This window comes from Hyperolius riggenbachi, chromosome 1 (genome assembly GCF_040937935.1).
Source record: "Hyperolius riggenbachi isolate aHypRig1 chromosome 1, aHypRig1.pri, whole genome shotgun sequence".
Classification (NCBI taxonomy): Eukaryota; Metazoa; Chordata; class Amphibia; order Anura; family Hyperoliidae; genus Hyperolius; species Hyperolius riggenbachi.
Window position 1 is genome coordinate 568,647,691 of NC_090646.1, and position 17,282 is coordinate 568,664,972.

The 17,282-nt window shown below is 43.9% G+C and overlaps 1 protein-coding gene across 1 annotated transcript in view; it reads right to left on the minus strand.

Annotated features, from left to right (window-relative positions):
* ADGRV1 (adhesion G protein-coupled receptor V1) overlaps positions 1-17,282 on the minus strand; it is a 629,361-nt gene that overhangs the window by 297,699 nt on the left and 314,380 nt on the right. The window contains exons 69-71 of the mRNA XM_068247792.1: positions 13,710-13,949; positions 5,107-5,256; positions 2,521-2,994 (exon numbers count right to left, since the gene is read on the minus strand). Of these exons, the coding sequence (XP_068103893.1) occupies positions 2,521-2,994; positions 5,107-5,256; positions 13,710-13,949 (864 nt within the window). The remainder of the gene's footprint in view (positions 1-2,520; positions 2,995-5,106; positions 5,257-13,709; positions 13,950-17,282) is intronic.

Consider the following 17,282-nt stretch of genomic DNA (forward strand, 5'->3'; position numbering starts at 1 on the left):
TGTGTCTATGCTGGCCTAAAGGGCCCATATAGACTTGTAGAGTAGGTCACCCAAAATAATTGTTTGAGGTTGTGTCAGGAGCCTTTGTCAGGAGCCAGTGTATCCTGACAACCTCTTAGTAAATGAGCCCAGAAAAATCTCTAAGTTACAATAAGGGTCCTTTTCCACTAGCAATCACAATCGCTAAACGCTAGTGATTTGTCACAATTTTTTTTACGCAATCACGATTTTGCATACGCATTTCACTTGCACTGCAAAATTGCTTTAAAAATCGCCCCCGCAAGGTGATTTAAAAATCACTAGGGTTTTTCAATTCAGCTGTGCAGTGGAAAAGGGCCCTAAGAGATGATCGGTGTATGCCAAGTAAACAGTGGCGTAACAATAGACCCTGCACGGGAGGCATCCGCAGGGGGGGCCAGAAGCCACAGGAGGCCCCATGGAGGGGAAAAGTTTGAGAGACTGACAACTAAGGGCATGGAGAGAAAACACTTTCTGCTCTCCATACCATTGTTATATTGACTGCATGTGTCCACCACACAGATAAGGAATCATACACACTTTGGAATTTGTACACTGTCCCTGCACCCTAGGGTTCGTAAAAAAAATGTCTGTCTCAGCCTGCAGCAATGTTCTGATGACTTCATGTACAACGTTACAAACAAAGGAGTCACAGGTTGAAAAAAAGTTGTAGACTGGCCCTTATTCAGCAATCCCCCAGAAGAGATTCCTAGATTCTTATCACACACAGGCTAGTGACCTTATGGTGTCTGATTACTTTTATGGACACAGTGGAGTGGGTAAGATTGATGACTGACTGTCACTGCCTCATTGAGAGCTTGTTGTCTCATACTGAGTCCGAGATCCTATAATAACAGTATCAATCAGTGACATTCTGAATGTTTTGCCTAAGTTACAGTGAATACTATTTCTTATGTTCAGCATGTCATTGTTGTGCATGGGGAAAACACATTTCAAGTGTGCCCTAGCTAATTGAATGACATTGGTCCTCAGTTTTCCTGTGCAGACAGTGAGGGAGGTGTGGTGGTGGGGGGTTCTGGGTTTGGGCATCTAAAGTGTTTTTGTTTTTTTTAGGGAGGGGGGGGGGGCAGGAGCACAGTGATGTCTAGTTACACCACTGCAAGTAAATTCTCCTTGAGGAGAATGTGTCCAGAAACACATGGTCTATTTGATCAGGTGATTGATGTCCCATGTCTGCTTCCTGTTTAGGCCTACAAAGGGAGCAGAAGTGATACATGGTCACGGCTTAGGTGAAAGTGTATCCTTTTCACACTATCCCATTAATTCTCTTTGAACTAATGAAATAGCAAAATACTTAAAATGTAAGACTTTTCATTTAGACCTACTACACATAAAACAATGGGCATGTACAGTAAAAAGAAAATGGTAGTTCCCATCTTCAGCATCTAATTTTATTCATTATGCATTAACCTTGCACTGAGATCTTTTGTAGTGCTTTACAGAACATACAGTCTCGTCACTAATTCTCCCTCAGGGGGGCTCACAATCTAATTCCTACCATAAATCATATGCCCATCACAGTCTAAAGCCAATTTTGGGGTAAGCCACTCATGTTTTGGGAGGTCAGAAGAAACCAGAGTACCCAGAGGAAACCCATGAGAACATACAAATTCAATGCAGCTAGTGTCCTGGTTCAAATTTAAACCAAAGACCCAGCACTGCAAGGCAAGAAAGATATCCACTACTCTGTCGTGCTGCCCTTCTAGAGAATTAGGGAACTTTCACTCTGCAGGTGTTCGCAGTGCTTAATGACTAACACTGGTGCATGATCATTTGGAAATGCTATACTATCAATGGATTTCACCAAGAGGGGAACAAAATACAAATGGGTGTTATTAGCTGTTATAGACAGCTGTTATAAACAAGTACTGAATTTTCGATTAAAATTTTCAGTCTTGTTTAGTTTTTTTTCCTTTTTGAAGGATTCATTTGATCAAGGACTTTAGAGGAGCAGCAGGCACAGCCATATTAGCCCAGGAAAAAAAACACATAAGTAGATAACTAGTACTTATATAACATATGTATTGTACTGTCCATGTTTTGATTTCAGTGAATTTTATACAGCAAATAAAGAGAAAACTGATCCTTCCATTTTCCTTCTTAACTCCCTGACTGAAACCAATCCTGATGTCATTTCCTCACTTACTTTTTTTTTCCTCCTAGAAACTGCACTGTCATAGCTAGCTTGCTTTGTAAACACATGTGAGCACAGCATAGATCATATTTCAGAAGCTCATTGAACTGCCCTAAGCCAATCAGTGAGGAGCAGGAATGTGGGAGGGGAGATGACAAGTTTCCTTCTCATCGGCAGTGTACCAAATAGAGCCAGGCTGACTGAGATAAGATTTATTACAGCAGAAACATTTCTGATTAGATCGGAGTGCTTGCCATGCAGGGTTAGGTGCCAGGCTGCATAATAAATACAGAACAGTAGTTAAAGGGAATTAGGGAACTGTCAATCCCACTTTAAAGAAAACTGACCTGATTATTGATGGGTATTGTGCCAACCCCATAGCTGGAACCATCTTGTATAAAAACAGTTCCTGCAATCGTCTCTGTCAGATTTTCTCGTGCTGTTTTTCCGAAAGACACCTGGTATTCTACAGTAACATTGCCAAACATCCCGCCAAGCCTTGTGACATTAGTTTGCACAAAGCGTTGCAAGTCCCTGTTTACAATGATGGTCTGTCTTTCTGGGTCCACATAGAGCACACCGTGAGGATCATCATTTGCTTGAACAGTGAACCAAACAACGCTTCTCTCGTTATCCAGATCTGCTCCTCCCTCTACAGAGGTGAGCTGAACACTGCAGAGCTCATCCAGCTCAGGAATCTCATCAGGCAGAAGCTGAATTAAAATCTCTGCACTGTTTTGTTTATCAGGAATAACAACCCAGCCGGACGTCTTGGAGAAATCGCCTTTAATGTCTGATGAACTGGTCATCTGCCAATAAACCTTTAGAGAGAGAGAGAGAAGAATGACTGATTTATAATATACAAAGACTTGTAATACACATCCATGTCACTACATAGTGTCCATAAACAGGTTCTCAAGAGCCACTCACACCCTCTGGAACTCCTTTTCACCACCCATTAGACTTTACCCCTCCTTCAACACATTGAAGAAAGCCCTCAAATCCCACCTCTTCAAGATGGCCTACCCACTCCCTACCACGTAGTTACTCTCTACAGAATACTTATTCTATAGCCCTATCTAGTGTGTCCATCTCCCCTCCCCTTAGATTGTAAGCCTTTGGCATGATCCTCCCTTCCGTAGTGTATTCTACCTGATTGTGTGCTCTTTTCCTATGAAAGCCTCATACTTGTATTACTGTGACTACCTAATTAGCCCAAAATCACATGATCATGTATTGTGTAGCGTTTGCCTAGTATAGCTTTGTGCTATGTTGTATAACCTTGTGATGTCTGTCATCCTTTGTATCATTGTCTAGTATATATTGTCCAGTGTAATATATTGTTGCTTTATAAATAAAATAAATAATAATAATAACAGGTTTAAATGTTTCCTTATCCTTTGTAAATACTCAACAAAGCTTGTTTATTTAACTAAGTACGAACTCCATAATAAGCTTTTAAGAGACCTGGACAGGAAGTCCTTCATTAGCCGCTTCCTGTGTAACAGGCCTGCACGGTGGCAGGCTGCAGTCTTCTTAGAAAACTTTGTCTTTGCTCTGCTCACTTGAAATCTAAACAAAGAGATGATTCTGACCTAAAGAAGCAACCCTGCTTATAGAGACAGAAGGTAATTTCTTCAACTTGGCTGCTATAGGCCACATGACTAAATTGAGACTGTATTTGGAGATGGGTTTTAAGGTGTGTATGTCATAAATGGGCATTTGTTTTCATCCATATATTCAATCTTAAATCTGAAGATAACCTGTTATTGAAGGATGTTGCAATCTTCCATGTACTGTATCTGGCTGATGTCCTTACTATCATGAAAGTGTCCTAAATATGTCAGATATCACAGAAATGCATAAATAGTAATGAGCAAAGTTAAACTAAATACAATATATGAACAGAAAAGGAAGAAGTCTGTCATCAGTAGTAAGCACGAGAATCACATGAGACAGCTTCTTGGGGGCTTTCTGCCTCACACTGCCCCAACTTTCTCAATGCACTTTCGCTCATGCTTACCCAAGATGATTCCCCTTGGAAGCTATATACTCACCACCCAACAGAGGAAGATGGATCCAGTGACGTCTCCCTGACAACGAGCGTTTCACAATCCACCTTCCGGCTGGTGGTTATGCGCGACGTCACACGACGGGCATGAACGGGAAGTCAAGCGATCAGAGTACTTTGCGCGGAGTCCTCAGGGATCTTAAAGATCCGATCTGCCGTGATGGTTTTATTGCCGTGCATCACTAAACGTTGGTTGCTTAACCGCGCGCCTGTACCCATGTCGTGAGATCGCGGAAAAGATCGCTCGTTGGTAATGAAATCACCAGTTGTAGAAAAATTGTCAGAAAAAAGTTGAGGTGGGTACAGAGCTTTAGAACTATTCTTAAATCCTGCATAGTTACTTGGCAAACATGTGCCTTTACTTTTAAATATTTACAGATTTCTGTTTATATATATCGTATTGTTTTCCAACACTCCAAATAGTAGTCCCACTAAACAAAGCATCTGGGGTGCTCTATGCTAGGATACATTAACAACGTTGTAAAAACCTGAGGTACTGGGGTTTAACACTATAGGCTGTATGCTAATGGTTTCCTAAGTAAACACATTTATGTCATGCAGGATGCAATTAACAGTTCAAAAGCCGGTGCTGGCATAAGTGACGATTGGACTTATTCTCAAAATTGTCAAGGTAGTTTGTGTTGCGCAATTAGCGCGACTCTTGTTACCTAGGTAATGCAAAATCGTTGTGCACTCTCTGCACATGGCAACTTGCTGAGGTTTTGTGAAATTTCCCCCGATGATGTTCATACCTAATAGTCATAAAACATTTTACCATATACAGTATACATATTATTTTTCTCTGCCTCTCGACATTAGGATGAGGTAAAAGCAGCACAATGCGTTAGTAATACACAGGTACCATAAGGTCGCCCAGCGTTCCCTGCACTCTCCTGATGGGAAGGGTTATATTCAGTGGCCCAGCACCAGCCTGTGGCTCTGTGTAATTTCTCCTCAGCTGAGATTCTGCTGCAAATAGCACAATTCCATTCGGATCACCAAACTTCTGTATCTAGAACACAGGAATACAAACATAATTCATTTAGGCTACACAGCATAATAAATCAGATGTGCATAGAAAGCAGAGATGGCAAGGTAGGCAAGGTAGCAGATTTGGGGACCCTTGGTGGTCCTTTTGGTAAGCTGAAGTGGAAAGAGGTCAAAGAAGGTGGCAGGTGGGCCCCTTGACGTCTGCTGAGCCCCAAGCACCTGCCTAGGTTGCCTGGTGGATGATCCTGCTCTGATAGAAAGTGCTTACGGCGGCATTCGTCTTTGCAAGATTTCATCAATGGATAACAACTTAATTTTAAAATATATACCACATACTTCCTCCACTGAAACAGCAACAGGTTTTATGCACTATATTATATACCTATTATACAATGATTATAACAACATTTATTATTTATTTCCATTGTAAACAACGTCTCATTTTATCACTCTTTAATTTAATAACGGTTACACAATGTGTATGTTGCCAGCCAAACCAATACTGCCCTGCATAATACGGTCTTTGAAGGTAGTCTAGTGCCCTCTGCTGGCAAACAGTTATTTACTGAGGTTACTGAAAAGGCGGATAAATGATCACCTCACAAATCATCAGGTTTTTCCCTTTCCTAATCAGAAAAAAATACTGTGTTACATAAAGCATTTGAGAAGCACACTTTTACATCTGTCTTTGGGCTTGATTCATCAAGTTGTGCTGCTAAAGCAGCGCAGCTTAATGTTCTGTAGTGCGCACTATGCACGCCGTACATAGCAACGATTGCAGCCATGTAAGGAGGGTGCCTTCCTTACATTACATTACATTATAAATTAAGCAAACTAGAAGAAAGGAGGCAGGCACTCAGTAAAGACTGCGGATGTGGTATGTTCAGCTGAGTAGCAGTGGGAAGACTTCAGCAGAGGCTACGTGTTCACGACAAAGAAGATTTAAACATTGTAGCAACTTCAAGCAAAAGAGAGCAAAGATGTCTGGCACTGTAACTTAAATGCGTAGCAGCAAGTGTACAAGCATGTGTCACATGTTACACAAAAATAAAATCCGTGAACATAGATGGTACTTATGCTGAAGGGGGGAGGCAACTGTGGGCGCCAGTGGGTGCACGGCAATTGGGAAGCACACTTTTACATCTGTCTTTGGGCTTGATTCATCAAGTTGTGCTGCTAAAGCAGCGCAGCTTAATGTTCTGTAGTGCGCGCTATGCACGCCGTACATAGCAGCGATTGCTGCCATGTAAGGAGGCTGCCATCCTTACATTACATTATAAATTAACACAGTAGTGGCCGCAAGTAAAATATCGCGGTAACGATACTTCACAACAGCAGGACGACCCGCAGTTAATGTTACACGCATTGCTAAGGAAGAAATGTGCGTAACTAAGGAAGGCACCCTCCTTACATGGCAGCAAGCTCTGCTATGTAAGGCATGTATAGCGCGCACTACAGAACATGAAGGGGAACTGAAGTAAGAGGTATACTGAGGCTGCCATATTTATTTCCTTTTAATCAATACCAGTTGCCTGGCAGCCCTGCTGGTCTATTTCTCTGCAGTAGTATCTGAATAACACCAGAAACAAGCATGCACCTAGTCTTGTCAGATCTGACTTTAAAGTCTGAAACACCTGATCTGCAGGTATCGGTTGAAAAGGGCGCCTGAGCTGCCTGTATGAAAAGGGCGCCGCCATAGACATCAATGTTATTTCTGGAAATATGGGCTACAAGGTGTAGAAAAGGGCGCCCGAGTTTTGATATAGGCTACAAGCGGGCTCCCCTTTGTAGCCCATATTTTTTCGGCTACAAGGTTTTCGGCTACAGTAGGGTGCACCTTTGTAGCCCATATTATTGCCTTTTTTTGTAGCCGAAGTTTTTATATGGGCTACACCAGGCGCCTTTTTTGTAGCCTAAGTTTTTATATGGGCTACAAGCGCTGGAAGCTGAATTATTTCATTCCCCCACTATCCATGGCGGCCTGGAGGGGGAATAGTAATTTATACATCCCGGAGTATTTTTGTAGCCGAAGTGTTTATATGGGCTACAAGCGCTCTAAGCCGAATTATTTCATTCCCCCACTGTCCATGGCGGCCTGGAGGGGGAATAGTAATTAACACATCCCGGAGTTTTTTTGTAGCCGAAGTTTTTATATGGGCTACATCAGGCGCCTTTTTTTTGTAGCCGAAGTTTTTATATGGGCTACACCAGGTGCCTTTTTTGTAGCCGAAGTTTATATGGGCTACACCAGGCGCCTTTTTTGTAGCTGAAGTTGGTATATATGGGCTCCACTAGGCGCCCTTTTTTACAGGCGTCCTTTTCATATAAACCCGATCTGCTGCATGCTTGTTCAGGGGCTATGGCTAATAGTATTAGAGGCAGAGGATCAGTAGGGCTGCCAGGCAACTGGTATTGCTTAAAAGGAAATAAACATGGCAGCCTCCGTATACCTCTCTCTTCAGTTCCCCTTTAAGCTTGATGAATCAAGCCCTTTGTTATTTTACATCATTCATTTTTAGAGCTTTATATAGTAAACTTGCCAGGGCAGGGCTCTCTCACCCCTTTGTGTCTTTGCGGTTACTATACATTTTTTTCCTCATGTTACATTTGTCACTGTAATTTCTCTGTCTACCAATTCTGTATTATGCAGCAATGCTTGTATTTTGTGTATACCATTGTTTGTATTATTATGTACCCAATGTTTGGTTCTTACTTTGTACAGCCCCACTGAATATGTTGGAGCTTTATAAATCATTAATACAAATAAAAATGACTCAATCAGTGGCATAACTATAATTCATGGGGCCCCCCAGCAAAACTTTGATGGGGCCCCCAATGTTTATACCTCTTCTCTTGCCTCCCCTTAGTGCCCTTCATAGCCTTGGGCCCATGGGTCATAAAACAAGTGTGGCCATCAGGATCTTTACACCCACAACAAGTGTATACACAGAGATGGCCCAAACGGTTAGATCGCGAACTTATTCGCGCAAACTTCGGTGGTGAACCTCGAACTGTATGCGAGTTCGACCCGCCCCCTATACTACAACATTAGGGTCAACTTTGACCCTCTACATCACAGTCAGTAGACACAGGGTAGCCAATCAGGCTACACTCCCTCCTGGAGCCCCCCCCCCCCCTTATAAAACGCAGACAGCAACAGCCTTTTCATTCACTCGTGTGGCTGCAGTAATTAGAGAAGGGAGAGAACCTGCTAACATAGGGAAAGCTTAGTTAGGTTCTTGTGTTAGGCTTGTTAGGTTGCTCCTTCTTGCTGATACTTATTGCTAAAAAAGCACTCCTCATCCTCAACAGCTCTTTTGAGAGCCAATGTTGTTCTTGTGATCTATTGTTTTTTTTGTGTGTGTGTCCCACAGACACTTGTGTTGCATATACAGCCCTGTCAGTCAGTCGCAGCTGCTGGACCTTGGCCCCTTGGTAATTCCCACTGTGCCACTGCCAAGCCCAGCACATTCAGTGACTACCTGTGTGTGTGACAGCTGCACATTTGTAATACTAATCACTGCATACCCACCTGTTCAGTGCACCTACCTACGTGAGCACACGCATTGTTATATACCACTAGAGATGTCGCGAACCTCCGATTTTCAGTTCGCAAACCTTCGCGGAAAGTTCGGTTCGCGAAAAAGTTCACGAACCGCAATTCACTTCAATGGGGAGGCGAACTTTAAAATTTAGAAAAAAAATTCCTGGCTAAAATCTTGATGGAAACCATGTTTCAAGATTTCTAACTCCTCCCTCCTACCTATTCCCTCCTCCTCCTACCGGAGGGAGGAGGGTCTCATCTGCCAGGGAATTCCAGTATTTCAAAAACCAGCTTACATACCATGACTGGGATTTGAACCCAGGTCTCAGTGTATGGTAGGTAACTAACATATCCATTATACCACCAACACTACTAGCTGAAAGTAGCTGAAAGTAGCTGAAAGTAGCCTAGCATGTACCATTTATGCTCAATGCAAGAGAAAAATTAGACAAGACAAATAACATTTATATCACTTTTCTCCTGGCAGACTCAAAGCACCAGAGCTGCAGCCACTAGGGCACACCCTATAGGCAGTAGCAGTGTTCGGAAGACTTGCCTAAGGTCTCCTACTGAATAGGTGCTGGCTTACTGAGCAGACAGGGCCAAGATTTGAACCCTGGTCTCCTGTGTCAGAGGCAGAGGCCTTAACCATTACACCATGCAGCCACTGCTTACAGATATGTAGCCAGACATAGCCTTGTCTTTTGTGTTCAACAGTTGTCAAGAGAAAAATTAGACAAGATAGCAGTGTTAGGAAGACTTGCCTAAGGTCTCCTACTGAATAGGTGCTGGCTTACTGAGCAGACAGAGCCAAGATTCGAACCCTGGTCTCCTGTGTCAGAGGCAGAGCCCTTAACCATTACACCATGCAGCCACTGCTTGCAGATATGTAGCCAGACATGGCCTTGTCTTTTGTGTTCAACAGTTGTCAAGAGAAAAATTAGACAACTGTTGAACGCAACTGTTGAACACAAAAGACAAGGCCATGTCTGGCTACATATCCGTAAGCAGTGGCTGCATGGTGTAATGGTTAAGGGCTCTGCCTCTGACACAGGAGATCAGGGTTTGAATCTTACAGATATGTAGCCGGACATGGCCTTGTCTTTTGTGTTCAACAGTTGTCAAGAGAAAAATTAGACAAGATAGCAGTGTTAGGAAGACTTGCCTAAGGTCTCCTACTGAATAGGTGCTGGCTTACTGAGCAGACAGAGCCAAGATTCGAACCCTGGTCTCCTGTGTCAGAGACAGAGCCCTTAACCATTATACCATGCAGCCACTGCTTGCAGATATGTAGCCAGACATGGCCTTGTCTTTTGTGTTCAACAGTTGTCAAGAGAAAAATTAGACAACTGTTGAACGCAACAGTTGAACACAAAAGACAAGGCCATGTCTGGCTACATATCCGTAAGCAGTGGCTGCATGGTGTAATGGTTAAGGGCTCTGCCTCTGACACAGGAGATCAGGGTTTGAATCTTGTCTCTGTCTGTTCAGTAAGCCAGCACCTATTCAGTAGGAGACCTTAGGCAAGTCTTCCTAACACTGCTATCTTGTCTAATTTTTCTCTTGACAACTGTTGAACACAAAAGACAAGGCCATGTCCGGCTACATATCTGTAAGCAGTGGCTGCATGGTTTCATGGTTAAGGGCTCTGCCTCTGACACAGGAGACCAGGGTTTGAATCTCGTCTCTGTCTGTTCAGTAAGCCAGCACCTATTCAGTAGGAGACCTTAGGCAAGTCTTCCTAACACTGCTACTGCCTATAGAGTGTGCCCTAGTGGCTGCAGCTCTGGTGCTTTGAGTCTGTCAGGAGAAAAGTGTGATATAAATGTTATTTGTCTTGTCTAATTTTTCTCTTGCATTGAGCATAAATGGTACATGCTAGGCTACTTTCAGCTACTTTCAGCTAGTAGTGTTGGTGGTATAATGGATATGTTAGTTACCTACCATACACTGAGACCTGGGTTCAAATCCCAGTCACGGTATGTAAGCTGGTTTTTGAAATACTGGAATTCCTTGGCAGATGAAACCCTCCTCCCTCCGGTAGGAGGGAATAAGTAGAAGGGTGGAGGGTGGAGGGTACAAGAGGCTAATTAAAATTTCCTTAGCAGAGTGTGTAGCAGCTGTCCCTTAATTAATTAGTATAGGCAGACGAGTGAGTCAAATGGCTCAAGGACCTTGACTTGTATAAGGGGGGGGGGGGGGGGGTTCCAGGCGTGAGTGCAGTCTGATTGGCAACAATGTGCCTGCTGACTGTGATGTAGAGGGTCAAAGTTTTGCTCAATAGAGCATTATGGGGCGAATCGAACTTCCGGGAAAGTTCGCCATTGGTAGGCGAACGCGAACCACCGAAGTTCGCCTGGAACCGTTCGCTGGCGAACCGTTCGGGACATCTCTACATACCACCAGTCACTGAACCTGTTCACGGTACCTGTGTGTGTGACAGCTGCACATTTGTAATACCAATCACTGCATACCCACCTGTTCAGTGCACCTACCTACCTGTGTGAGCGCACGCATTGTTATATACCACCAGTCACTGCACCTGTTCACGGTACCTGTGTGTGTGACAGCTGCACATTCCTAATACCAATCACTGTATACCCACCTGTTCAATGCACCTACCTACCTGCGTGAGCACACGCATTGTTATATACCACCAGTTACTGCACCTGTTCACGGTACCAGTGTGTGTGACAGCTGCACATTTTTAATACCAATCACTGCATACCCACCTGTTCAGTGCACCTACCTACCTATGTGAGCACACGCAGTGTTATATACCAGTCATTCGCTGCACCTGTTCACGGTACCTGTGTGTGTGACAGCTGCACATTGTCACTGCATACCTGTTCACTGCACCTGTGTGACTGCACATTGTATTAATCAAGTCAGTGCATACCTTTCACTTCATCCCCCAATGGGCAAAACAGGCAGAGGCAGGCCACCCGGCAGGTCTGTTCGAGGTCGTGCTGCCGTGATTTCGTGAGGCCCTGGACCAAAGTACAGTGTTCAGGAGGCACGTGCCATCAACCCCCAAGATTGTCAGGACGTAGTTGACTATTTAACACAGGGCACCTCATCTTCCTCAGCTTCTGCATGGAAGCGTGACATCTTCCTCCTCCTGCTCTGATTCTGGCACCCCACTTAACACTCAGTCGGCCGCCACTACCAAAGTGCCATCACCCCAGGGCTCAGCGGTGTGGACATTTTTGTGTGTGTCTGCCTCAGATGAGAGCAATGCCATCTGTACTCTCTGCCACCAAAAATTGAGTCGTGAAAAGACCAAGACCCGCATAGGGACAACTTCCTTACGAAGGCACATGATGACAAAGCACAAACTGCAATGCGATGACCACCTGAGGAAAAGCAGCACACAAAAGCAAAGCCACACACCGCAGTGGAAGATACCAGGCCGCAATTATTTCTCAAAAAAGATGATACCCAAACTGTACCGTGATGTTGAAAGGCAAGTGGTGTTATCTCTGGCACACAGCATTGGGTCAAGGGTTCATCTGACCATGTGGTCTGCAAAGCACGGTCAGGCCTGCCCGAAGACTAAGTCAGTCCTCACACACAGCATCTCTGCCTGCACACCGTGTGACTGCCTGCTCCAAGACTAAGTCGCTCTCCACACAGCATCTCTGCCTGCAGGCCGCTTGACTGCCTTCTCCGCCACCACCAACAGGGTCCAGGACTCCAGGTGGATTCCTGAATTTTTAAGGCCGCTGCTATAATAATTTTTCTGGTGCGTGTACATGCTTGCCTAATTTTTCTGGCTGCACTGCAGCTGCAACAACAAAACAAAAGGCATGTACATGTGTCAATTCCCCTTCGTGATCGTTACCTTGCCGCGATGAAGGGACTTGCATATCACAATGAAGCAATGACTGCTGGCTATATGAGTGTCTCGGGGGGGGGGGGGGGGGGGTGCACACCCAAGATAACAAGGTCGTTGCTTCATTGTGGACAGACCAAATTCGTTCAGCTGGACAGTCACTGTTCTGTCATTGAGCTACCTCAGCCCGGCAACCATATGGGCTGGAAAGCCGCCATCACCTGCACTCTCGTCATGGTGCATACCAGTCCAGCATGGCCGTCACTACAAAAATAGCTGTTTGCGGTGCGTGAAGCAGTACACTAATTACAGTACCTGATTGATGTATATACATGCAAGATGTTTTAAAGCACTTTAGGCCTCCAATTTAGCATGCAATGTGATTTCTGCCCTTAAAACGCTGCTGTGCGTCAAATCCAGATTTTTCCCCGGGACTTTTGCCGTGTATCCCACTCCCCCATGCAAAAACTCAGACGTTAGACCCTTTGAAAGATTTTTTCCATCACTTTTGTGGCCAGCATAAATGTTTCTAATTTTCAAAGTTCGCCTCCCCATTGAAGTCTATAGCGGTTCGAAAAGTTCACGCGAACCGAACTTTTTGCGGAGGGTCGCGTTCGAGGTTCACGAACCGAAAATTAAAGGCCATATGTAAAAAACACCTGATCTGGAGAATAGTCCCCAGTATTGGAGGAAGAGAAGGCAAGTAGCTGTGACCCCCCCCCCCCCCCCCCACCCACTGCTCTGATTCCCCCTGGGATCGCAGGGTCTGCTCCCCTCTAGTTACGCCCCTGGCCTAAACTAAAGCAATGACAATGAAGTATCTAAGCAATGTTATAGATTTGCATGTCTTTCTGCAACCAACTACCTTAGAGAGATATACATGAAAGAGTGAAGGCTGCACATATAATAGGAAAGTGACTGCACATGGAAAGAGAGCCAAAAGAAACCTGGGGTGGAAAAGTATAAATCCGTCTCTGTGCACAGAACCCAATGAAATGAAACAAGAACATACGATAGCATAAGGTGCTGTGGCAACAATAATGTAAAACTGACAGTGTGTTATATATGCTATACTGTATGTCTGACAGATACTTACTGTAATGGTCACATTTCCAGCTTTGGGATCAACCTCAGTGCTGCCACTTCCAATTCTTAGAACAACTATGAATTTCTCTTGGACTTCTATCTCTCCATGTGGAAGAATATTCAATCTAATGACTCTTACTCCTCCTTCTCCATCACCATAATGGAAGGATCCATTTAATGGTTCACCAAAGTCATCATTACCGGTAGAGAGGACAGTCTTAGAATTTAGCTCCATAATGTGCCATAGTACCTGAAGAACAAGAAATATACATACAAATGCAAAGTACTGCAGTGAAGAATATAGTAACAGTTGACTGTGAAACTCTTGACAATACTTTAAGATTAGGGGAAAAGGGTTTAAATCTGTCACAGCTGTTGTGTTCCCATATAGAAGACTTCCCCACCAAGTTAGAAAAGCCCTTCTCAAATAAAGGAGAAACAACCCCTTTGACAGTAGTCAACTGTCACTTGTGCCACATTGTGAGGATTATCCTCAGCTGAGCTCTGGTTCTGAACCACAGCGAAGTACTGCTCAATGCTAACGATCCATCTCCAATCAAACAAAATTCCCCATCTGGTCCGACTAATCATTTCAATTTCAGCCAAAAACTGTTGAAAATGACGACTGGGCTGCCATACTGGGGCATTGATTTCTAGCAGATCTGATCAGAGAGATCAAATCTGCTATGAAAACCGATAAGTGAGCGGCAACCTTAAGTAGCTTAGCACACTACTTGTATGTAGACACGATGGACAGTCTAGCTCAGGGATGTCAAACCGGTCCTTCGAGGGCTGAGGTCCTCACAAATTTTTGAAACAGAGCAAATTAATTGAAGGACTGACTCAGGAATGGTGTGGTCCATCAGGTGGAACACATTCCTCTCTTTCTCAGTCCATCCTAAACACTGGCATGGATCTGGCCCTTTCAGGCCTGGAGTTCGACACCTGTGGTCTAGCTAAACAGTCAGCTAGAATGGACTCTGCAATGGTAAAGTATACTCTTGTGGTACATTCCCATGATGTAGCGGCTTCAACACTACTAAAAGATTTTTTGTCTAGATTTTGCTTTCTTTCAGAAAGGGGTCCTGGGGGAAGTCCTGAGATGCTGGCCAATGACTGAAACAAGTGTGGTCATTTTATGAAGTGGGTGTGCTAGTTTTACAATTAAGATTTATTGGCAGAATGGAAAGACAACTGGCAGCTTCATGCTATGCCTTGCGGGTGGGGGACTGGTATAGAGAGCAGAAGTGCTTATACCACTACACTAAAATGGTATGCTACTGATAACACTGGAAGTCTCGTAACTAGTATAGTGCACTCACCTAAAGGATTATTAGGAACACCTGTTCAATTTATCATTAATGCAATTATCTAATCAACCAATCACATGGCAGTTGCTTCAATGCATTTAGGGGTGTGGCCCTAGTCAAGACATCTCCTGAACTCCAAACTGAATGTCAGAATGAGAAAGAATGCTGATTTAAGCAATTTTGAGCATGGTATGGTTGTTGGTGCCAGATGGGCCGGTCTGAGTATTTCACAATCTGCTCATTTACTGGGATTTTCACGCACAACCATTTCTAGGGTTTACAAAGAATGATGTGAAAAGGGAAAAAAATCCAGTATGTGGCAGTCCTGTGGGTGAAAATGCCTTGTTGATGCTAGAGGTCAGAAGAGAATGGGTCGACTGATTCAAGCTGATAGAAGAGCAATGTTGACGGAAATAACCACTCGTTAAAACCGAGGTATGCAGCAAAGCATTTGTGAAGCCACAACACGCACAACCTTGAGGCGGGTGGGCTAGAACAGCAGAAGACCCTACTGGGTACTACTCATCTCCACTACAAATAGGAAAAAGATGCTACAATTTGCACAAGCTCACCAAAATTGGACAGTTGAAGACTAGAAAAATGGGCCTGGTCGGATGAGTCTCGATAAAGTCAGAATTTGGCGTAAACAGAATGAGAACATGGATCCATCATGCCTTGTTACCACTGTGCAGGCTGGTGGTGGTGGTGTAATGCTGTGGGGGATGTTTTCTTAGAATAATTTAGGCCCCTTAGTGCCAATTGGGCATCGTTTAAATGCCGCGGGCTACCTGAGCATTGTTTCTGACCATGTCCATCCCTTCATGACCACCATGTACCCTTCCTCTGGTGGCTACTTCCAGCAGGATAATGCACCATGTCACAATGTTCGAATAATTTCAAATTGGTTTCTTGAACATGACAATGAGTTCACTGTACTAAAATGGCCCCCATAGTCACCAGATCTCAACCCAATAGAGCATCTTTGGGATGTGATGGAACGGGAGCTTCGTGCCCTGGATGTGCATCCCACAAATCTCCATCAACTGCAAGATGCTATCCTATCAATGTGGGCCAACATTTCTAAAGAATGCTTTCAGCACCTTGTTGAATCAATGCCACTTAAAATTAAGGCAGTTCTGAAGGTGAAAGGGGTGTCAAATACCGTATTAGTATGGTGTTCCTAATAATCCTTTAGGTGAGTGTATATGTCAATGCAATTATTATTTTATGAATAGAAGCCTGTTTTATAACTGTCTGACCAGTTTCCTTTGATTTTAAAACTGCAGCAGTCCTATTACGTAGTTTGGATGAATAAAAAGACATTCATCCATTTACTTCAAGCTGAAAAAATAGATATCAATAAAATAATTTGTACAACACTGTGCTGCACCCTCACATATCCCACATCTCACGTTGCACCCCTGGTGTGTGACTGTAGCTCATTTCATGTTGGAAGATGGGAAGACAGAGATTGCTTGTTGTAAACATCATCTTCCTTAATATAAAATAGGGATAGGGTGAGGGTGATGGTATCAGTTGCTGTAGAGAATTGTACAAACAGACTCTGTTACTGGAGATTGTAAGTTGAATTTGATTGTAAGTTGAGTCCTGTGTTAAACATGGTGAAACGTGGATAATTGATTTACTTTTGGCCAGCTCTGTATTTGTACATATAGCATAAACTGTTTTTTGGTTGTTTTCAATGTGCTTCAAAAGAGGCGGTACTACTCCGCACTTGTGGCTGCTTAAGCCAGATGCGGCGTAGTTTTAATGCCGCCGACTCCTGTGCACGGGATGCAATAACACGTCCCCGTCAGCACAGATCTCCGATGTCTAAAGACAATTTAATTGGCTCCTGATCTTCTGATCACTGTTAGCCAATCACAGTGACCAGAAAGAGAGAAAAGGCCCTGGTCCTTAAAGTGAACCTCCAGACTAAAAATCTGCTCAGCAGCACTGAAAAGGCTTGGTGTTTCTTTAACAGTTTCACACCATCAGAACTTTGTTTTTCTTACCAAAGCCTCATTTTTAGTTGCACAGAAGCTAAGCTCCGCCCCATCAAAGAAATCTGCCCGGTCATTTTTCCCCTGATGCTGTACAAAGCATGATGGGATTTCTGATGTTGTTGTTCTCATTGCCTAGCAACTGGGAGGGGTGATCAGGACACAGGACAGTTGGAACTGTGTCTCATGCTCCCTGTCACCTCTTTTCCACCAAAAAAGATGGCTGCCCTCATGAAATCACAAACATTTGCCTGTTCTTTTAAAACAGAG